The sequence below is a fragment of the Hemiscyllium ocellatum genome, chromosome 1, assembly GCF_020745735.1.
Source record: "Hemiscyllium ocellatum isolate sHemOce1 chromosome 1, sHemOce1.pat.X.cur, whole genome shotgun sequence".
NCBI classification, from domain to species: domain Eukaryota; kingdom Metazoa; phylum Chordata; class Chondrichthyes; order Orectolobiformes; family Hemiscylliidae; genus Hemiscyllium; species Hemiscyllium ocellatum.
In genome coordinates this window covers 159,445,500-159,468,768 of record NC_083401.1, presented here as the reverse complement: position 1 = coordinate 159,468,768, position 23,269 = coordinate 159,445,500, and the positions used below count along the sequence as shown (strand labels likewise).

Genomic DNA, 23,269 nt, shown 5'->3' with positions numbered 1-23,269 from the left:
AATTATCTCAGCTTCAGGCGGAATGAAAAAGACTTCGCCCAGCGGACTCGTAATTGGAATTGGACAGGCTATCAATGAGGGGAAGGGTGTGCATGATCAGCGAATGGACACAGGGCAGTAGATTGCCTGCTGAGAGTCAAACCCCTGCCCTTCCTTCTGAGTGCTTGGTCCTTGCAATAGTAACTGTCCATCAAGCTACAGCAACAGCCTTCCTTTGGCATTGGTAAGTGCAAAAGCTGCTGTCAGGTCTCACCGGCCAATGCTTCATTTCAGTGAAAAGCCCACTGTTGTCCTCAAAGTTGCCGGATTGAGGAGACTACTTGGGCCTTGGTCTGACAAATCAACTCTGGTCTTCTGCCATCCTTTTAGCAATTGAGCAGGATCCCCAATGAAAACGGAAGATTCCACCAATAGTATCTGTTTTCACCGCAGAAGATGCAAAATACCTCCCATGGAAAGCCAATTCAGTGGAGAGTGAAGATTCAGAACGGAGGGAAATTTGTAATTAGTGGGACTAAAAGTTAACGAAACCAAAAGAGAAAATGCTGGAAAATCTCAGCAGGTCTGGCAGCATCTGTAAGGAGAGAAAAGAACTGACGTTTCAAGTCTAACTGACTCTTTGTCAAAGCTGAGACAAAATGGAAAACAGGGGAGAAGGGTAGCAAAGGGGGAAGAGGAGAGGAAAAAGGTGATGAGAGAGTGGGGAGCGAGAGAACGAGAGACAATCAAGAAATAAGAGGTACAGAACAGTGAAAAAAAATTTTAAAAAGGTAAATAAAATAAATGAAATAAAATTACGGAGCAGAATGAAAACAAAGGGGTCAAGATGGGATAATCATCTGAAGTTGTTGAATTCAATGTTGAGACCGGCAGGCTGTAACGTGCCTAGTTGGAAGGTGAGATACTGTTCCTCCAGTTTGCGTTGAGCTCCACTGGAACATTGCAGCAGGCCAAGGACAGACATGTGGGTATGGGAGCAGGATTGTGTGTTGAAGTGGCAAGCCATGGGAAGGTCCGGGGCCTGATTGCGTACAGACCGAAGGTGCTCAGCAAAGCGATCACCCAGTCAGCATTTTGTCTCTCCGATATAGAGGAAACCACATTGGGAGCAACGAATGCAATAGACCAAATTGAAAGAGGTACAAGTGAAACGCTGCTTAATCTGAAATGAGTGTTTGGGGCCTTGGATGGTGAGCATGGAAGAGGTAAAGGGGCACGTGTTGCACCATGGGAGGATGCCATGTGTGATGGGAGAGGTGTTAGGTGTGATGGGAAGGTGCCTTGTGTGATGGGAGAGGTGTTATGTGTGATGGAGGAGGGGACTAGGTTGTCCCGGAGGGAACAATCTCTGCGGAATGCAGACAGGGGGAGGGAAGGGAAGATGTGTTTAGTGGTGGTATTGTGTTGGTGAGTTAGTGTAAATGGTGGAGGATTATTCTTTGCATGTGATTGCTGGTGGGGTGAAAGGTGAGAACAAGAGGGACCCTATCCTTGTTCTGGGAGGGGAGGGAGGGGGTGAGGGTCGTGGCGCGGGAGATGGACTGCATGCTGCCGAGAGCCCTGTCAACAACTGTAGGTGGGAAGCCATGGTTGGAGAAAAAAAGAGCACATATTAGGAGCACCACTTTGGAAAGTGGCCTCATCGGAACAAATACGGCGGAGGCAAAGGAGCTGAGAGAAAGGGATGGAGTCCTTATAGGACGTAGGGTGAGAAGAGCTGTAGTCCAGATAGCTGTGGGAGTCCGTGGGCTTGTAATGGATATTAGTGGGCAGACTGTTGCTGGAAATGGAGACAAAAAGGTCAGGAAAGGAAGGCAAGTGTCAGAGATGGACCAGGTGAAGATGATGGAGGAATGGAAACTGGAAGCGAAGTTTATGAATTTTTCCAGGTCAGGACGAGAGCATGAAGCCGCACCGAAATAGTCATCGATGTACCGATAAAGCAGTTGTGGGAGGGGACCCGGTAGGCCTGGAACAAGAAATGTTCCACATACCCCATGAAAAGGCAGGCATAGCTAGGACCCTTGCAGGTACCCATTGCTACACCTTTGATTTGGAGAAAGTGGGATGAGTTGAAGGAGAAGGTGTTGAGAGAGAGAACAAGTTCAGCCAGGCTTTGACAAAGGGTCAGTTAGACTCGAAACGTCAGCTCTGTTCTCTCCTTACAGATGCTGCCAGACCTGCTGTGATTTTCCAGAATTTTCTCTTTTGGTTTCAGATTCAAGCATCCGCAGTAATTTGCTTTTATTTAAAAGTTAATGAATCCTGGACCTGATGAGCAAAATCCCGGAGTGTATAAACAGATAGGCATTGAGGTAGGAGTTGCTTTGGCAACCACCTTCCAAAAATCTATGGATTTTGGAATGGTTCCTGCAGATTGAGGTAACCCTATTTAAGTGGAACTACAGACTTACTAGTTGGATATCAGTTGTCAGAAGAATGCTGGAAGCTATTATAATGGTTGTGATAATTGGTTACTGAGTAAAATAATGGGGAAGATGGGCAGGGTCAGCATGGATTTATTAAAGAAAAGAACCTTTTCTGAGGGTGTAACTAGCAGAATAGGGAGGGGGCAACAATTAGATATAATGAATCTGGAATTCCAGGAAGCTTTTATTAAGATCCCTCAAAGAAATTTAGTAAGCAAAGTTAGGGCACTTGGGATTGGGGATAGTAAACTGGCAATGTTTAAAAAAAATAAATGTTCCTTCTTAGATTGGTAGGCTGTGCCTTATGGATCAGTGCTTGGGCGCCAGCTATTCACAATCTGTATCAATGATTGACAGTGAGGTCCAACATAATATTTCCAAGTTTGCTGGTGACACAAAACTAGGTGAGAGTATGGGTTGTGAGGGAATGCCAAGAGACTGTGAAGGAACTTTAGACAGGCAAAATGAATGAGCAAGAATATAAGTTGGAAAATGTTAAGTTATCCACTTTGGTAGGAGAAACAAAATTTTGGAGTATTTTTGAAACGGTTTAAGATTGGGAAGTGTCCTGGCAGTCACTGAAACCTAATATGATGGTGCAGCAAGCAATTAGGAAGCAATTTTTTTTTATCTTTATTGCAAGAGAATTTGAGTACAGGAGTAAAGAAGACTTTCTATAGTTACAGGAGAATCCATAGAATAGAATCATTGAATTCTAACAGTGTGGAAACAGGCCATTCTGCCCTACAAGTCCACACTGACTCTCCAAAGAGTAACCCATCCAGACCCATTCCCCTACCCTTTTGCTCTACATTTACCTCTAACTAATGCATCTAACCTACACATGCCTGAACACTATGGGCAATTTAACCTGGCCAATTCACCTAACCTGCACATCTTTGGATAAGAGCATAGAACAGTACAGCACAGCACAGAACAGGCCCTTCAGCCCACAATGTTGTGCCGACCATTGATCCTCATGTATGTACACTCAAATTTCTGTGACCATATGCAAGTCCAGCAGTCTCTTAAATGTCCCCAATGACCTTGCTTCCACAACTGCTGCTGGCAACGCATTCCATGATCTCACAACTCTCTGTGTAAAGAACCCACCTCTGACATCCCTTCTATACTTTCTTCCAACCAGCTTAACACTATGACCCCTCGTGTTCGCCATTTCTGCCCTGGGAAATAGTCTCTGGCTATCAACTCTATCTATGCCTCTCATTACCTTGTATACCTCAATTAGGCCCCCTCTCCTCCTCCTTTTCTCCAATGAAAAAAATCCGAGATCATTCAAACTCTCTTCATTAGATAAGCCCTCCAGTCCAGGCAGCATCCTGGTAAACCTCCTCTGAACGCTCTCCAAAGCATCCACATCTTTCCTATAATAGGGCGACCAGAAGTGCTGTCTAACCAAAGTTTGATAGAGCTGCAACAAGATCTCACGACTCTTAAACTCAATCCCCCTGTTAATGAAAGCCAAAACACCATATGCTTTCTTAAAAACCCTGTCCACTTGGGTGGCCATTTTAAGGGATCTATGTACCTGCACACCAAGATCCCACTGTTCCTCCACACTGCCAAGAATCCTATCCTTAATCCTGTACTCAGCTTTCAAATTCGACCTTCCAAAATTCATCACCTCACATTTATCCAGGTTGAACTCCATCTGCCACCTCTCAGCCCATCTCTGCATCTTGTCAATGTCCCACTGCAGCATACAACAGCCCTCTATACTGTCAACGACACCTCCAACCTTTGTGTCGTCTGCAAACTTGCTGACCCATCCTTCAATCCCCTCATCCAAGTCATTAATAAAAAATACAAACAGTAGACGCCCAAGAACAGAGCCCTCTGGAACACCACTCACTACTGACTTCCAGGCAGAATATTTTCCTTCTACTGCCACTCGCTGTCTTCTGTCGGCCAGCCAATTCTGTATCCAGACAGCTATGTTCCCCTATATCCCATTCCTCCTGACCTTTTGAATGAGCCTACTATGGGGAACCTTATCAAATGCCTTGCTGAAGTCCATATACACCACATCCACAGCTCGACCCTCATCAACTTTTCTAGTCACATCCTCAAAGAACTCGATAAGGTTTGTGAGGCATGACCTGCCCCTCACAAAGCCGTGCTGACTGCATTTAATCAAGCCATGCTCTTCCAGATGGTCATAAATCCTATCCCTCAGAATCCTTTCTAACACCTTGCAGATGACAGACGTGAGACTTACTGGTCTGTAATTGCCGGGGATTTCCCTATTTCCTTTCTTGAAGAAAGGATTTACATTTGCCTCTCTCCAGTCCTCAGGTATGACTCCAGTGGAGAGCGAGCATGCAAAGATCTTCGCAAGTGGCAAAGCAATCACATTTCTCGTTTCCCAAAGCAGCCGAGGACAAATCTGGTCCGGGCCTGGTGACTTGTCAATCTTAATGTTTGACAAAATTTTCAGCACATCAGCTTCCTCTATCTCTATCCATTCCAGCATGAATATCTGCTCTTCAAAGGTTTCATTCACTACAAAGTCCTTTTCTTCAGTAAAGACAGAAACAAAAAACTCATTTAGGGCTTCTCCTACTTCCTCAGACTCCACACAAAAGTTCCCTATGCTATCCCTGATCGGCCCTACTCTTTCTTTGACCATTCTCTTATTCCTCACATAAGTGTAAAATGCCTTTGTGTTCTCTCTAATCCGTTCTGCCAAGCCTTTCTCGTGCCCCCTCCTGGCTCTCCTCAGACCATCTTTGAGCTCCTTCCTCGCTGCCTGTAACCCTCTAGAGCTGAGCAAGACCCTAGCTTCCTCCACCTTATGTAAGCTGCCTTCTTCCTTTTGACAAGAAGCTCCACCGCTCTAGCCATCCAAGGTTCCTTTATCTTACCCCTTCTTGCCTGTCTCAGAGAGACATATTTATTCATCACTCACAACAACTGTTCCTTAAACAGTCTCCACGTGTCTATAGTGGGAGGAAACTGGAGCACCCAGAGGAAAACCATACAAACACTGGGAGAATGTGCAAACTCCACACAGACAGTTACCCAAGGCTGGAATTAAATTGGTCCCTGGTGCTATGAGGCAGCACTGCTAACCACTGAACCACCGTGAGTCCCTGAGTGGGCTATAGGAGCATGAAAGGAGGGAGACAGTGGAGAGGCAGCAAGAGGGACATGGACACCGTGGGTGACACAGTGGCTCAGTGTTTAGCACTGTAGCCTCACAGTGTCAGGGACCTGGGTTCAATTCCTGCCTTGGGCTACTGTCTGTGTAGAGCTTGTACATTCTGTGTGGGTTTCCTCCTCCAGGCCAGGTGAATTGGCCATGCTAAGTTGCCCATAGTGTTAGTTATACTAGTCAGGGATAAGTATGGAATAGGTCTGGGTGGTTTGGTCTTTAGAGGGTTGGTGTAGACTTGATGGGCCAAATGGCCTGTAAATCTAAAGATTTACAAAACCACTTTCCACGTGGGCGGCACGGTGGCACAGTGGTTAGCACTGCTGCCTCACAGCGCCTGAGACCCGGGTTCAATTCCCGACTCAGGCGACAGACTGTGTGGAGTTTGCACGTTCTCCCCGTGTCTGCGTGGGTTTCCTCCGGGTGCTCCGGTTTCCTCCCACAGTCCAAAGATGTGCGGGTCAGGTGAATTGGCCATGCTAAATTGCCCGTAGTGTTAGGTAAGGGGTAAATGTAGGGGTATGGGTGGGTTGCGCTTCGGCGGGTCGGTGTGGACTTATTGGGCCGAAGGGCCTGTTTCCACACTGTAAGTAATCTGTAAATCTGTAATCTGACAGGGAGGTGGAGAGAAAGTGAGGTTCAGGGAAGGAGCAGAGAAGGGGATAGGACAGAAGAGATACTGTTGGGAGGGTAAGAGGCAGCGGAGAGGGCAGCAAGGAGGGGATTGAGCATGCAGAAATTATGCTGATAACTGTGCCCACTGAGAGGGCAAGCAGACAGTTGTGAGGGGCAAGAGGATCTATTGGATAACTTGATAGTTTGCTCTCCTTGTCTAAGAAAGGATGTACTTGCAATCAAAGTAGTGTAACAGAATATTTGTGATGGTGGATGAGAAGAGATTGAGAAAAGTGAGCATGCATTCTCTAAAGTTTAAATGAGAAGTTATCTACAGGGTAGCTGCAGAAAGGATGTTTCCTTGGCTGGAGTGTCTAGAATGAGGGGAAACTATCTCAGAATGATAGGATAGCCATTTAGAACAGAAAGTGGTCAACCTTTGGCATCCCATCCCATGGATGTCTGTGGAGGTACGGTTGTAATCTTTACCCCTGAGAGGGGCCTCTCAGTTCCGCGATTGGTCAAATAAACACTAGCAGTTCGATCTCTTTTAGCGAGTTTTAACAATTTATTACGGCGCTGGGCATAGGTTATTCAGCAACGCAGGGGTTAAGCATCTCTGTGTACTCTGGAAAAGCTGCGCATAATCTTAAAACACAGACAACTTTTATAGGTCTTTTAACAAATAAAACAATCTTAATTGCAAAATTAATCCATAAAATATTTATGACAAATAGACATAACATTAAGCCAATGATATTTCCTGGGAACTGACTTGTTTTGCGCTTCTTTATCTCTGGGGACACCTGGTTTCCAAGGTCAATTTAAGATACTTTAATAATGTCATATCTTACTTAGTTAATTCATACTGTGAACAGGGCGTTGTTTGCTAATCTCTTTCAATTAGTTCAGGAATGCAGTTTTCAGCAGAGTGAGATGCCATTGCTCCTAGAAGCCATTTTGTTATGTTATTTTATATTACTTGCATTACAAAGCCGTTTTTTAGTTAGTATAGGCATGCATTAAATAGTTGCTCCTGAGAACAGCCTAAATCCAGATTTTAGATCCTCACAGTCATTGAGTATATTCAAGATAAAATTTATACTATTCCTTTTTACGATAAACAATACAACAATAATTACTCAAATCTTACTTTGGAATAAAATGTCTCAAATGTGGAAAACTGATTTAACGATGACTAAAGGACAGTAGAATCTATTGTAAACAGAATGTACAAGTAGAAAAGTCAGTTTAAATAGCATTCTGTAGCCAGCAAGCAAGCTGATAATTAACCACTGTCCAAAGCATGAACTGAATTAATCTGGGATTAAAAAAAAGAGCAGGCTGAACGTTGTGGTTGGTGTGATGGTGAAACTGTCAGCAATAGATTTCTAGATATTAAGGGAAGATGGTGGTAATATAGGAAAATGGTCTTGTGGTAGAAGATCAGCTATCAGCTGATTAAATAGTCAAGCAGTCTCAAGAGTCAAATGGCCTACTCTTCCTACTACCAATGCTGCAATACTTGTACTATCATTGCTAACTCTTACACTGTTAACAATGTGCCTGTCTCTTCTCAAAGTTAAACATCATGAGGTATTTAGTTCCTAACTTTGATCACTTTACCATTATGGAGATATTGATTAAGTGAAACCTGTTTATTCCTGTTCAGTTATTAATTCCTTTAATTTGTTCCAAATGTGTTGCTCATTCAGATGGAGTGTCTTCATCTTCGACATTACCAACTAGTTCCTGATGTCACCCTACCACTTTTGGTACTCTCACTGTTCCTTCTTGACTCACTCTGCTTATTTTTTACCCAAAATGCTGTTCTGCTCCAGAGCCATGCTATTTCCCTGTTTTCTTTTTAATTTATCCTTTCCAGATTCCTCCCATCATTCTTGATCAGTAAGCAGTAATGACATAAATATAAATCTCAAGAAATGATAAACAATCAACCTTTCAAGAATAGCAAAGATTACAAAATAACACACAGCCCCTTGCACTGTTGCAGTAAACCTCAAGCACAAGTGCAATTAGTGAAATAAAGTGGACTTTGCAAGACATAACATCCTGCTGTCTCTTGGCTATGCCTTTCCCCATGACCTGTCGGGTTTAACTGTTCACTATTAAATTTAAAAGTAGGAATGTACTTCTGAGGCTCTGTAAGAATGCTCCCAGAAATGAAAAGTTCAACATATGAGGAATGTTCAAGGACTCTGGGACTATACTCGATGGAGTTTAGAAGGATGAGGGGGGATGTAATTGAAACATACAGAATACTGAATGGCCTGGACAGAGTAGATATTGGGAAGGTATTTCCATTGGTGGAAGAGACTAGGACCCGAGGTCACAGCTTTCGAGTAAAGGGAAGACCTTTCAGAGCGGAGGTGAGGAGAAGCTTCTTCATCCAGAGACTGGTGAACCTGTAGAATTCATTGCCACAGAAGGCTGTGGAGGCCAGGTCATTGAGTATACTTAAGACAGAGATAAATAGGTTCTTGAGTATCAAGGGGATCAAGTGTTACGGGGAGAAGGTGGGAGAATGGGGTTGAGAAACTTATCAGCCATGATTGAATGGCAGAGCAGACTAGATGAATTGAATGGTCTAATTCCTGCTCCTGTGTATATGGTCTTATCTGCAGAAATCTTGGGAGTGGGCTGCTGCTGCCTACTCAAAGACAGACTGTAAAAAGTTGCATATATTGGATGCACAGCTGGCACATGGACCTTCACTGTATGTGCACTACGAGCCTACAAAGGGAGGAAAACTATGGGGTGATCTCAATTATAGCTGTATTAGATGTTTGATCTCATATGTTTCTACAAAAATTTAGTTAAGAATACTTAAAGCAATTTGTCTATATTGAGAACAAATTAAAATAGTCTGTATACAGTATATACCCGTGTATAGATCAAATTTTGAAGACGGTTTTTTAATCTGAAATTAGGGGGTCAACTTATACATGAGGTATTGTTTTCGAGGGGATGAATATTTATGTATAAATAGATAAAATGGGAAATTTACCTTCCCGGCAGCCCTCTAGTCCCTGGTGTGGGACGTTCCCTGTAGTACGTTCGGGCTGTAGTAAACTGCAGGTAACTGAAACCCACTCCGCAGTTACAGCGGTCACCCTGTACTGTTGTACCATTACAGTAAATATGAAAACCTGGAGCTGAGCGTGACAGCTGACGGACTGGAAGACCAGGAACAGAGCGGTATGGCCAGCAGACTAGAAAGCAGGAACAGAGCATAGCGACTCATCAATGTTGATCTGTAATGGTGAAGAACTAGGGTCGACTTATACACGTGATATATAGAAAATACAAGATTGTTTGGCCAAAATAAGGGGCTGGCTTATACATGAGTTTGAACTATACATGCGTATACTTGGTAATCAAGACTTGCATTCAACCAATGGCAAAGATTCTCACCAAAGTCCTTCAGTTCCTGTTCATGGAGCAGCAAATCAGCCATCTGATTACAAGTATAGGGCAATGTCATATCTAGCATGTGTAGTGTCATCAAACAGGAAAAACCATAAATCATGTTCCAGAATTCTCACACAGACCAGCCAGGAAATAGTTAAAAAGTGTGAATTATCATTCAATCATTTTACAGGGAACAACTAAAAGATTGAGAGGCACATGATGTTAAATGTGGCAGCTGAAATCTTTAAAATTAATTTTAATCTGTGGAATTTCATTTCTCATGATAGAGAAACTTAACATTCCACAATTAAAGAATTTGTTTTACAAATCTGGAAAGTAATTGATTAAAACTCACAGCAATTCAAATTATTCCAAGATTTCTGAGGACTTTAACACTGAACTCAGCAGAGAAGCCGTGAATCACTAACATCAACTCCGGGATTTCTATGCATGTGTAGACGCTGGCTGTTTCAGTCAGTTTCAAAGTGTAATAAAGGCAGATGCTGACAGTTTCACCATCCCAACAACCACAGAGTTCAGGCCACTTTTTTTTTATCTGGATTAACTCAATAAATGCACTGGATAGTAGTTAATCAGTTTGTATGCTGGTTACAGTATGCTATTTAAACTGACCTTTCTACTTATGCATTCTGTTTTCAATAATTTCTACAGGTCTAGAGTCATATTTAAATCAGTTTCCCATACTTGAGATGTTTTACTTGAAAGTAAGATTCCAGTAATTATTGCTGCATCATTTATAGTAAAGAGGAATAGTATAAATTAGTAGATTTGCAGTTCTAGCATGGTGGATAAATTTTTTTAACTTCAAGAAATAGAAAAACAAATCTCCATTGCATTTATTTTGTTTTCCCACAGAATGTTACATTAGGCAAAAGATTGCGAGTGGATGTCCTTTGAAAGTGCTCCTTATGGAATATCCTGCATTGTCAGCTTCTGTTTGGTGACTTTTAGAAGAGTGAACCATGCATGACATAGAAATATTACTTGCTGTGCATTAGTGATTTCCCAAGTGCTTGTATTGGGTAGTAATGTGCTGAGAAAGTGCTCTATATCAGTCCACACTCAGTACATGTCCATTGGTAAAAATGCTCTTGCTAGAAATTACATTAGTAATGAAAAATCCATTTAAAGTACATATCTTCCACCTACTTTACAGTGTATTGGAGTTCTGAAACATTTGATTAATCTTTCATAAACATTTGAAGTGTGACAGCTCTGTGGCCTTGTAAATGCATATATAGTGCACTATCCTACTTGGCCATGTGTCATCATGAAAGCCCACTGAGACTCTGTCAGAGAAAGTGCCATAGTAGCAGAGTTATGACATGTTAAAATATACTCATTACTGTTGAAATAGAACACTATAGTGTTTAACATGTATATTATCTTAAATTTCACTTAAGCATACGCTTTACAATTTTCATTGACTGAAGCATGGTACTAGCATGATTTTGTGATTACTGTGTTACACTTTAATATGATTTGTTTACCTGCACAATTGCAATCTCACTGATGTGAGTTGATGCCCATGCTCTTGAATCTTCATGTGCCATTTATTCAGTGGATTCACAATGAGGGCTAAAAGTTAAATCCAGGGATAATCTACAAGCAAGAAATATGCACATGCTGTATTTGAAAGTAGTTGAAAATTAAAACTAAATCAAATTCTGTTTTACCCTTTAAACATTTTGTAAGTTGTTGCAGTAAATCAATGGGATTGCATACACTCTCACCATTATGAAAACAATTGCCTTGTGTCAAAGACCATTGTGTTACTTGCATTCTTCTCTGAACAAGTCATAGTCTTAGAAAGGTCACCTATAAAGTCCTGAAGATGTTTGTAGTAGCTGTGAAATTGTTAACTAAAACTTTGCAATACATTTTCAACTGGCCACTAGGCAGAGGAAGTCCAATTGAAACTGTCTGAGACTAGCATCATTTCCATAGTATAAGCATTCCATCATTAGCTTCCTGACCTTTTTCAGAACAGCTCACCAATTGGCAGGGCAGGATATCTAGTGGCTTCAGCACAAATCCGAGCTGGATCAAAGAAGTTTAAGAGAAAGCAAATATTCCCACGTGTGAGATTGGAGATTCAGGAGTGCGAGGAGAGAGGGCGGTTTTTCCATGACTTGGAAAGGCTTTAATGCTGCTCTGGACCAAAAAGAATTGTTGACAAACCATTTTTAAAAAAATATCTTTTAAATAATCTTCAACTGCTGACTGAAGGACTAGTATTTGTACAGCATCTCTGTCTGTCTCGGCAGATAATGCGATTGCTCCCAGGATGAATGCCTAGTTTAGACTGTTCAATGCCAAATAGAAATGGATTGAGCTTGTACAACATACGCTGACAAATTTGTAATTTATTATTGCATCAAGATCCTGTTGTCATCATACAGCCTTATTAAATAAGGGATAGAGAGGCTCCTGAAGCATGGTACTTGCATGATTTTGTGATTAGTGTGTTATGCTCTGATGTGATTTGCTTACCTGGACAATTGCAATCTCACTGATGCCTAATGCCTTGAATCTTCACCTGCCATTCATTCAATGGATTCAAAATGAGGGATAAAAGTTAAATTTGTCTTTTTCTGGCTGTTAGTTTCAAGGCTGCCGTCAAATGGCAGAGGTGGACATAGTGAGAAAGTGTAGTAGGAGCTGTGCTACTGTTTCGGTTTGTGTTGCTCTCTAAAGTAGGCCAATGAAAATTGCTTCCCTCATTTTCATTTACAGTCAATTTCTCTTTAGTTGGAGCAAACACAATGGCCTTTAATATTTTCTCTTGAATTAATAGCCAAAAATTCAAACTATTTCAGAAGCAATTGTAAAAAAGTTGTAATTTGAACTAATATTTTGTATCTGTTTTCTCTTGACAGGAATCCCATTGCTGAAGATAGTGTTTTCAGGGTATGAACATTTATCCCTCATCTCTGTTCCATTACTCATCTATCATCCCACTCAGATCCTGCTAGGTGGCCTATTAGTTGGAACAATGAAAAGCTGGATGATCACTCGTCAAAAAGTAAGGGCTGCCAAGCAATATAATTAACCTGAAAAAAATTAGAGCGAGGTTATTAGAAGTGTATATTTTGAGGGAAGAAAACTGCTGTATATTTACCATCTTTCATTTTGTTTTACCTTATCACAATTTAGATGGCCTGAATACTCTTCTACTTTGTTTTTGTAGCATACTCCAACTCTGATTTCTGTCTTAGTGAAATTTTGAAACCTTTCTCTTTCTTTCAAAGTTTTCACAGATTTCACACACCATTGTCCTCAGTTGTGTTTGATTTGGGAACTCTGCAAAGTATCTTAATTTTAGTGCAAATGGCAGAACAGCAGCATGTAACATGGCATATTTATAGCTTAGAAGCAGCAGGAGGAAGACTTGTCGAGGCCGATAGACCATAACCAAAAAGATTTTTAAACCAAGCCAAAGTGGTTGCAACTTTGGAGTCTAGTGATAGTATTAATCACTGATGAGCTATTACTGACAGTAGACTTGGACTAGGTGCCACTTCTGCTTTAGGCCACGTGATTAAAGTTATAATTTAAAATGCCAGAGGCATGCACAAGAGACACATGTGATCATGAGGCAAGGGTACGTATCAACTGGGGTATCCCACCATCAGTTCATAATGCAACAAGTAAGGAACAATAAAAGAGCCTCTTGAATCATTAGATAGACTCTGCGTGCTGAGAAAGTGTTCTTTCACACCTCCTTCCTTTCAAAACTTCCTCCTATTCCTTGCTGCAACCCTTAATCATCATCCCACCCTCTTCCATAATTTCCCTAACCCCATTATTCTTTTTGTCCTGCCCTATACCCAATATATTGGAGGCTTTTATCTACAGACTAGATTATCCCCATGGGCACCTACCCTCATATTCTCCCCCAGGCCATCAGGGAACAGTGGAAGATGTTTTTATCCCTCTGATGGCAACATAAGATCATCCTGCCTGGCCTGGGTGGAGATTTCAGCAGAGGTAAGCAACAGTGAGGTCTATCAAAGACCAGAGTGTGGTGCTGGAAAAGCACAGCAGGGCAGGTAGCAGCCGAGGAGCAGGAGAATCAACATTCAACATTTCAGGCATAAGCCCTTCATCGGGAACGAGACTTGTGGGCTGGAGGCTGAGAGACAAACGAGACGGGACAGTGGGGGGGAAGCGGTGTGGGGAAGGTAGCCGGGGAATGAGATAGGTAGATGAAGGGCGGGGGCAGGGTGATCGATTGGAGAGGAGGGTAGAACAGACAGGTGGGAAGGAAGATGGGCAGGTCAAGATGGCAGTACTGAGTTGGAGGCTTGGGACTGGGATAAGGTGGGAGGAGAATAGGGAAATCTACATTGATCCTGTATGGTTGCAGGGTCCCAAGGTGGAAGGTGAGGTGTTCTTCCTCCAGGCGTCGGGTGGTTAAGGTTTGGCGATGGAGGCCCAGGACCTGCATATCTGTGGTGGAGTGGGAGGGAGAGTCAAAGTGTTCGGCCACAGGGTGGTGGGGTTAGTTGGTGTGCGTGTCCCAGAGATGTTCTCTGAAATAATCCACATGTTGGCATCCTGTCTCCCCAATGTAGGAGACTACATTGGGTGCAATGGATACAGTAGATGATGTGTGTGGAAGCACAGATAAATTTCTGTCAGGTGTGAAAGGAACCTTTGGGGCCTTGGATGGAGGTGAAGGGGAGGTATGGGCACAGGTTTTGCACTTCTTGCGTTGGCAGGGGAAGGTACCGGGAGTGGAGTGTGGGCTGGTGGGGAGCGTGGATCTGGCAGTCATGGAGGGAATTGTCTCTCCGAAACGCAGATAGGGGTGGGGAGGGAAATATATCCCTAGTGGTGGGGTCTGATTGCAGGTGGCGGACGATGATGCAATGTTTCTGGAGGTTGGTGTGGTGGAAGGTGAGAACCAGGGGAATTCTGTTCCTGTTGTGATTGGAGGGGTGGGGTTCAAGGGCAGAGGTCAGGGAAGTGGAGGAGATGCGCTGGAGGGGCATCGTCAACCACATGGGAGGAGAAATCACCGGTCTTTGAAGTAGAAGGCCATCTGGTGTGTTCTATGGTGGAACTGGTCCTCCTGGGAGCAGATGCAGCGGAGACAGAGGAATTGGGAATAAAGGATGGCATTTTTACAGGAGGCAAAGAATCTAGGATGAACATTTATCCCTCAAAGAAAGTTAGTGAATGACCTGTCTCAATCTGCCATGATAAGTGGCACCAAATGGTCTTGTAAGGTGATCAGTTAATGTCCCTTTGTGAGTGAACAACTAGACTAAGTAAATGGCTTCCTCTTTGGAGATGCTGAGAACTGGACAGTCAAATTCAACAAGCAATCAATATGCACACTGACATTCCACTGCTCTTGCCATGGGCTGACTGCAGCAGTGGTGAGACAAGAAGAGCGAAGTACCTGTACCTTCGCAATGTGCCCCTCCCCTTCAGAGAGACCAGGAAGTGCCCTCACACAAAGGGAAGAGGAAAATATGCCTGCCATCCTTAAATCTTCCTCACCCCATCTGCCATTAACCTCGTTTCCACCAAGAAATGAGGCTGAGGAGGTTGCTTTACAACAGTGCAGCAGAGCCCCAATAGGGGTTACCCAACATGGTCATCAAAGGAAATATGGCAGTGCAGCGAGCAGGCTTCTTCCCACTCAGCTGCTGATGCTAGGATTTCACCAGGGTGTAGAGAGCATCAGAGAAAACTTTAGACTTTATAAGAATATAAAAATATTAGGGGTTCAATTTGTCACATCTAAATATTGCACATTATATTGATCACACTTTACATATGTGCGTCCCCATTATTTATTGGGATCAGCCTTGTTGAATGTGCTGGCAGGGATCATGGTTGACATGCATTGACGGCCACGGAGAATTAATGACATTTCCTTATTGGGGAGGAAGTATGTGAATTTATGTTCCGTTTTTAATGAACGTTCATATTAACATCCAGCTTGTACTCACCAGTCTGTGGGGTCTTACTGCATATGCAGACTCAATTGGCCTTCCCTGATATGTATCACTGAGGAGAATATCCAAGGTTACAGTCAATTTCAAGGGACTAAATGACCCAATCCTAATTCATAGTTTTATATGTTCCCCAGATCGCTGAATTATGAAGTTAGTTGTGCTGAAAGAGGAAAATGCTGAAGTTATGAAATTAATTGCTATGTGATTGTTCTCACCTAAAAAGAGCTATCCACCCTAATTCCACTTTCCAGCTCTTTGTCCAGTTCCTCTGGCTCCAATTAGATCCTACCATCGAGAACATCTTCCCATTCGCACCCCTCTCTGCCTTCTGAATGAACCGTTCCCTTCACCAATCCTTGGTTTGCACCACGTTCCTCACTAGCCCCACCCACCACCAGGGACTTTACTCTGTAACCAAAAAACTTGCAACACCTGCCTGAGCGCCATCTCCCTCACCTCCATCCAGGGCCCCAAACAGTTCTTCTAGGTGAGACAGAGGTCCACCTGCATCTCCTCCAACCTAGTCTATTGCATCCAGTGCTCCCAATGTGGTCTACTCTACATTAGTGAGACTAAACATAAACTAGGTGATTGTTTCGCTGAACATCTTCACCAGGCCTGAAATGGCCAGCCTGATCTCTGTCACTCCCCAGTTCAATTCCCCCTCCCACTCTCCCTCCAACATGTCCATCCTCAGCCTCCTCCTTTGCTGCAGTAAAACAGACCCCCAATTGGAGGAACAACACTTTTATCTTCCACCTGGGCAGCCTACAACCCAAAGGACTTAACATTGAATTCTCCAATTTCAAATAACCTTCCCGCTCATTCCTGGACTTCCTTTCCACCTCCCCCACCCTGCCCCCATTCCACCTACTGATTTTTCCTTCCAACTACCAACCTCCTATTGACCAACCAGGTTGTACCCACTACCTCACCGTTCTGCTACTCTCCCCACCACAATTTCTCTCCCCCTTTTATCTGTAGTTCCCAAAAAACCCCACATCTGGTCCTGAAGAAGGGTTAGCAACCGAAATGTTGACTTCTTCATCTCCTAATGCTGCCTGGCTTGCTGTATGCTTCCAGCCTCCTGTTTGTCTACTTTGGATTCCACCATCTGCAGTTTTTTTTTGTCTCTAACCAAACTTCAATTAACTTCTGGGAGAAAATGATCTATTCTCCACATCCCTCTCCATTAAATCTTACCTCACCCTTCACAGCTCGAAAAAGAACAACCCATTGCCTTATAAATATAATATTTCAGTCTTGTATATCTCCTCATCCCTCTTTTACTATGATCACATCCTTTCTGTACTCTGGTCTACCTGCTGTTCTCTACAGTATTTTATAGTTTCCCTGCTCTTACTCTATGCTTTGGCTAATAAAGTATATCCTGCATGCCCTATAAGCCATCTGTTTTCTTTAAGGGAACTGTGGAAATGTACTCCACAATTTCTCTGTTGTTTTATTGTGTAATTCCTTTACCTTTCCTGCCCTCCCCAGATCGATATTTCACACTTTTATGGATTTAAGTTTACTTGTCATTAATTTTTCTATTCACCTAAGTAGTTCACTGACATCTTCCCATCGTCCGGTTTACCCTCTTTATCGACCACATGTTGAATTTTTGTATCATCTGGAAGCTTCTTAATCATGCTCTGAACATTTGAGTCTAAACCATTGATATAGAAGACAGACAGCAAGGGACTTCATACTGGTCCACCTGCATCCCCACTGGAAATGGTCCTTCAGTCACAAAAGTACACATCAACCTTTGCTAATTACCATTGGACCAAGTTTGGAGCCAAATTTTCATGTTTACTTTGTTTTTTGTACAAAATGATTTTTACAGTACTTTTCTAGTCAACCTGCCATATGGGATCTTGTCAAAAGTCTTCTTAGAATCCATGTAGCCTATATCACACAACTACTCTCATCTATTCTTCCTCTGACTTCCTCAAATAATTGAGTTGGTAACCAGATACAACAATCCCTTAACAGACCACTGCTGCGTGTCTTTGATTAATTCATGCTTTTTTAAATAGTGATTGATACTACCTCAATCACTGGAAAAGCACGGTCGGTCAGGCAAGCAGAATCTGAGGAACAGGAGAGTCAACGTTTCGAGAATAAGCTCTTCATCAGGAATGAAGAACTTATACTCGAAACATCGACTCCTCTGCTGCTCGAATGCTGCCTGACCGGCTGTGCTTTTCCAGCACCACACGTTTTGACTCTGATCTCCAGCATCTGCAGTCCTCACTTTCCCCTAGATGTAAGACATTATCTTTTTCCCTCATCACAGATGTAATTACCATGTCTTACTCCATTCCGCCTCCCTGACGGTTGTCTGAGACTGAATCAAACTGTTGGCCAACTTGGCATTAAATTTGACCTCAAAATAAGCATCTTACCTCACATCTGCACTATCACTGATAGTCACCTATTATCACCTCTGTAACATCATCTGACTTGCCTTAGTCCTTGCCTTTGTCTACCTACTGCTGCAACCTTGGGTGTACCTTAGTTGCTTTTAGACCTGGTTATTCCAATGCATTTCTGGCTGGTATCACATGTTCTACCATTCATTCAAAGCCCTGCTGTCTCTGTCCTAACTCAAACCAAGTCCTATCTGTTTATTCCATTCCCCATCCCCACCTCGTGCTCACTGATCTACATACACGCCTTGAGCAATACCTTGACATTTAAGTTCTCCATCTTTGTCACCAAATCCCTCCATAACCTATCCTCTGATAATCGCCAGCTCTACAGCCTGAGTCTCCAGTTTCATCAGTTGTAGTTTTTTGAGCATTTTCATCACTCCACTACTGGCAGACATCTCTTCAGCTCCCTAGGCCTTAAACTCTGATATTCCTTTTCTGAATGTCTCTCCCTGTCATTCCTCCTTCAACTTCATATTCCTTGGTAGACTTAAATCTTGATTTAGCCCTTTTTCAAATATGGCTTTGAGCTAAGTAATATAAAAATGTATCAGTGATAACTTCAAGGTCTCTCCTTTTGTAGTGACAGCTGCGTCACAATAATGATTTTTGTGATACATTGAAGTCTGCTGACTTTTAAAAAATTTCTATGATCTTGATGTTTTCATGTATTTTTTAAAAATTTTCACTCAATAAAATAATCAAATATATGGTTCTGGAAAATCTTGAGTTTTGTCAATAATCCTATTAAAGCAGCATGGGACATTTTACTGTATTAAAGGTGTCCTCTAGCATTGTACTCTCCCAGGTTAGTAATGGCGAATATGATTTCCTGTGCTGCAGCTCAAACCTCATTACACTACACTAGCGCGACAGTTTTTAATTTATCTCCGTCTGGGATGTGATTCAGGAGATTTGGCCTGTGTGCACACAGAATCCTTTATAGCCAAAAGGGAGAAAATACTTCCATCTATATCATAAGCCTCTGACAACTTGAGCATCATATTGATACACATCTTTTTTTCTTAATTTGTTAAGATTCATGTGTGCACATGCAAAAGGACTCATTAACGTTCTAAGTTTATCGAATGAAGAACTGCAAGTTATTGAAATAGCAATAGTTTTGTTTAATTTTATTATTCAAACTATGTTTAAGTTAAATATTATCAATGTGGTTTTTCTTACCTCTTTACCCTTTTTAAAATGTCATCATTTGCTCATGTAAATACTTCTAGTACTTCAGTATCTGAGCATGGGTTACTGGATAGCTCCTCCTTGCATCTAATCTGCCTAGACCTATTAGAATTTTATACGTTTCAATCAGATCTCCTCTCATCCTTCTAAATGTTAGAGAACACAGGCCCAGTCATCGAATCCCATCTCATATGATGATATTGTCATACCAGATATCATCCTAATGAATCTTAGCTGCATTCTATGTATGAATGCATTGAGTATAGGAGTTGGGAGGTCATGTTGAACAGGACATTGGTTAGGCCACTCTTGGAATACTGCATGCAGTTCTGGTTTTCCACCTACTGAAAAGATGTTGTGAAACTTGAAAGGGTTCAGAAAAGATTTACAGGATGTTGCCAGGGTTGGAGAATTTGAGCTACAGGGAGAGCCTGAATAGGCTGGGGCTTTTTTCCCTGGAGCATCAAAGGCTCCATCAAAGGTGATCTGAGTTTTATAGCGTCCTAAAGGGCATGCATAGGGTAAATAGACCAGGAACTTTCCCTGGGGTGGGAAGTCTAAAACTAGAGGGCATAAGGTGAGAGGGGAAAGATTTAAAAGGGACCTAAGGGTGATGGGTGTATGGAATGAGCTGCCAGAGAAAGTGGTGGAAGCTGGTACAATTACAGTATTTAAAAGACATCTGAATGGGTATATAAAAAGAAAGGGCTTTGGGGGATATGGGCCAAGTGCTGGAAAATGGGACTAGATTAATTAAGCATATCTGGTCGGCATGGACGGGTTGGACCAAAGGAGCTGTTTCCATGTTGTACATCTCTATGACTCTTAGACCTACCTCAAATCCCACTTCCCCAACCAAGCTTTTGGTCATCGGGCTGAAAGTCTCCTTACACGGCTTACTGTCTAACGTTTTGAAGTGTCTTGGGATGCTAAGCTAAAGGCACGTTGCTGTTACGTAATGCACAGTGAAAGAAATTTCTGGCATTTTCAATACCAACTTCCAAAAGGGAAAATCACCACAGTGGCTGAGTGTACTGTAAATAATGTGAACAAACATTGTTTGTGAAATATATATTGATGTGATTTGCAATTTGGTTCCAAATTATTTTCTTTTTTAATTTACAGGCTCTAAAACTCTCAAGACAGACAAAGATTCCTGTATAATGTAAATGATTAATATATTTTGTATGAATGTACATATACCATGCAATGAAACGTATATACAGAACCTCCAGCAAACCATTCAAGTGAAGATTTATGTTTAAGAATTTTGTCTTTGCATCTATTTTATTTTGTACAGGTTCATGATTAAGTGCCTTAAATGTACAACTGAAGCTATTAGGTTATTTTTGCCTTATGCAAGAACTGTTCCTTGAATAATACCAGAAGACTGCAGAGTATTTGAGGTGTATGTCTGATTTTTTTAGTAACAAAAATTACTTTGTAAATCAATTCATGGGGTACTTAAAAGACTGTGGATAGATTTATGAAATGATGTGGAACTATCAAAAAAAACAAAGGAATTATTTTCATGTTTCCATCCTATTTTTCTTTAAAGCAAATATTGCTATTTTTCTCCCCTTAGGCTTTATGTTTAATGTTATAACATTAGCTGGCCTCATTTTGTGTTAAATTCACAAAGCTTTTGCCTTTTGTCCCACGAGGATTGCCCACAGTATGGCTAAGTGCTGTTGTGGTGGGTAAGGGGCAGAAATTAACTCTGTTGGTGTCTGCTCCCATTAAAACCATATTGCTTGACACTGATCGAATTGAGGAATAGTGGATAAGTTTTAAGTAATTTGTTGCTGGATTGAAGATAATGCAAAACAGTTTGATAGGAGGCTTCCAAGTAAATTGTATCGGTATCTTTCAGCTAGTCAAAATATTATATTTAAAAAGGCAAGAGTAAATTCCAATAAATATTATTGTTGAACAGTTTTGAAATGTGGCAAACACTATATTTTTCATTCAATGGTGTAACTCTCAGGAAAATAGTTGCTGGAAGCTGTTCTTTGAATGTATTCTACGGAGGCATAAACTGAATCACAGATTCAGCAAATCACAATTGTGTTTTGATGAGTTACAGTAATTTGTAGCTACAACCTGCCCAATATCAATTCATTTGTTATCAGTCATCAGAAATTACCCAAAATTCTGTTCCACATTACCAAACCAAATTAGATGATACAGGTCCTCATTGGATACTAATATTACAAACATTTATTTTGACACTGTTGTGCCATCAATAGTGCTGGTGAAGGCCAATAAAATGTTTATTTTTATATATGTATATGTGTACACACATGAATATATAGTGTGTCAGACTAAATTTAGGTGACCTTGACTGATACAATGTGTGATTAAAATAAACCTTTCAGTTAGATTACTACATTATATCTTTAATAGATTCAGTCACAATTTCTTTGAATAGTGTTGAGTACATTTAATAAATGCAGTAAAAGGAGTTTTTTTTATCATTCAACTATAAATTCTGGAGCATGATCCTTGAAATAATGGGGCCATTAGTAAAATACATTTATTAATACAGCCTTGTAGATAAAATGCTTACTTGCATCAGGCTTTGCTCATTTAAGTCACAAGTTACTATGTGTACATTGAATGTACTTATCAGTTTTCATTTTAATTAATCATTTCCTTGGTTTTGGTTTTTATTTGTTTCTGGACAAAATAACAACTGGTGAGCCTTTCAGAGTTTGTGCATGTTTTGTATGTTATCGGTTATGGGCCATTATAATGAATGTGTTTTAATCTGAACAAATGTTTAAATGTAAAACAAAGAACTGCTGATGCTGAAGATCTGAAAGAAAAGCAGAAGTTGCTGGAGGAACTTAGCAGATATGGCAGCATCTGTGGAGAGAACGCAAAGTTAACATTTTGAGTCCAGTGACCCTAATGCTGCCAGACCTGCTGACTTTTATTTTCTTGAGAAACTTTTGCTCTTGTTTCTAATGTATAAATGTAAATTATTGTTAGAAGCAATTTATTTGTTCATTTTACAAGCATCTTGTGGCAGATTTATTTTTGCAAGATTCATCAATAAAGAACATAAAGCACACACAAGCACATTGATATTCTTCGTGTTTTTTTTGTTGTTGATATTGACTAATTGATTAATTGGAGTTCCGAAGTCTGTTGAAAAATCAAACATTGGAATCAAACGGGTGTTCCCAAGCTACCAACTGCCAGGAGACAGGCTAACCAACATTTTTCCCCAGGCCACTTCTGTACACATCTTCCCATTGATGATGGATGGCAGGCAGGCAGGCTCCCAGTGGTTCCAGCACTACCTCTGAGTCAGAGTCAGCAGCTCTAGAGCTTGTTCTGGATCAGTGGTGCTGGAAGAGCACAGCAGTTCAAGCAGCATCCAACGAACAGCAAAATCGACGTTTCGGGCAAAAGCCCTTCATCAGGAATAAAGGCAGAGAGACTGAAGCGTGGAGAGATAAGCTAGAGGAGGGTGGGGGTGGGGAGAGAGTAGCATAGAGTACAATGGGTGAGTGGGGGAAGAGATGAAGGTGATAGGTCAGGGAGGAGGGTGGTGTGGATAGGTGGAAAAGGAGCTAGGCAGGTCGGACAAGTCATGGGGACAGTGCTGAGTTGGAAGTTTGAAACTAGGATGAGGTGGGGGAAGGGGAAATGAGGAAACTGTTGAAGTCCACATTGATGCCCTGGGGTTGAAGTGTTCCGAGGCGGAATATGAGGCGTTCTTCCTCCAGGCGTCTATGGTGAGGGAGCAGCGGTGAAGGAGGCCCAGGACCTCCATGTCCTCGACAGAGTGAGAGGGGGAGTTGAAATGTTGGGCCATGGGGCGGTGTGGTTGACTGGTGCGGGTGTCTCAGAAATGTTCCCTAAAGCGCTCTGCTAGGAGGCATCCAGTCTCCCCAATGTAGAGGAGACCGCATCGGGAGCAACGGATACAATAAATGATATTAGTGGATGTGCAGGTAAAATTTTGATGGATGTGGAAGGCTC

General features: G+C 41.9%; 1 protein-coding gene across 2 annotated transcripts in view; it reads left to right on the top strand.

Moving 5' to 3' along the window:
• slc10a7 (solute carrier family 10 member 7) overlaps positions 1-22,362 on the top strand; it is a 268,835-nt gene extending 246,473 nt beyond the window's left edge. For both annotated transcript variants that reach the window (XM_060832949.1, XM_060832941.1), the window contains 2 exons: positions 12,552-12,697; positions 20,402-22,362. In XM_060832949.1, the coding sequence (XP_060688932.1) occupies positions 12,552-12,697; positions 20,402-20,440 (185 nt within the window). In that variant the 3' untranslated portion in view covers positions 20,441-22,362. The remainder of the gene's footprint in view (positions 1-12,551; positions 12,698-20,401) is intronic.
• Positions 22,363-23,269: the final 907 nt, after the last annotated feature.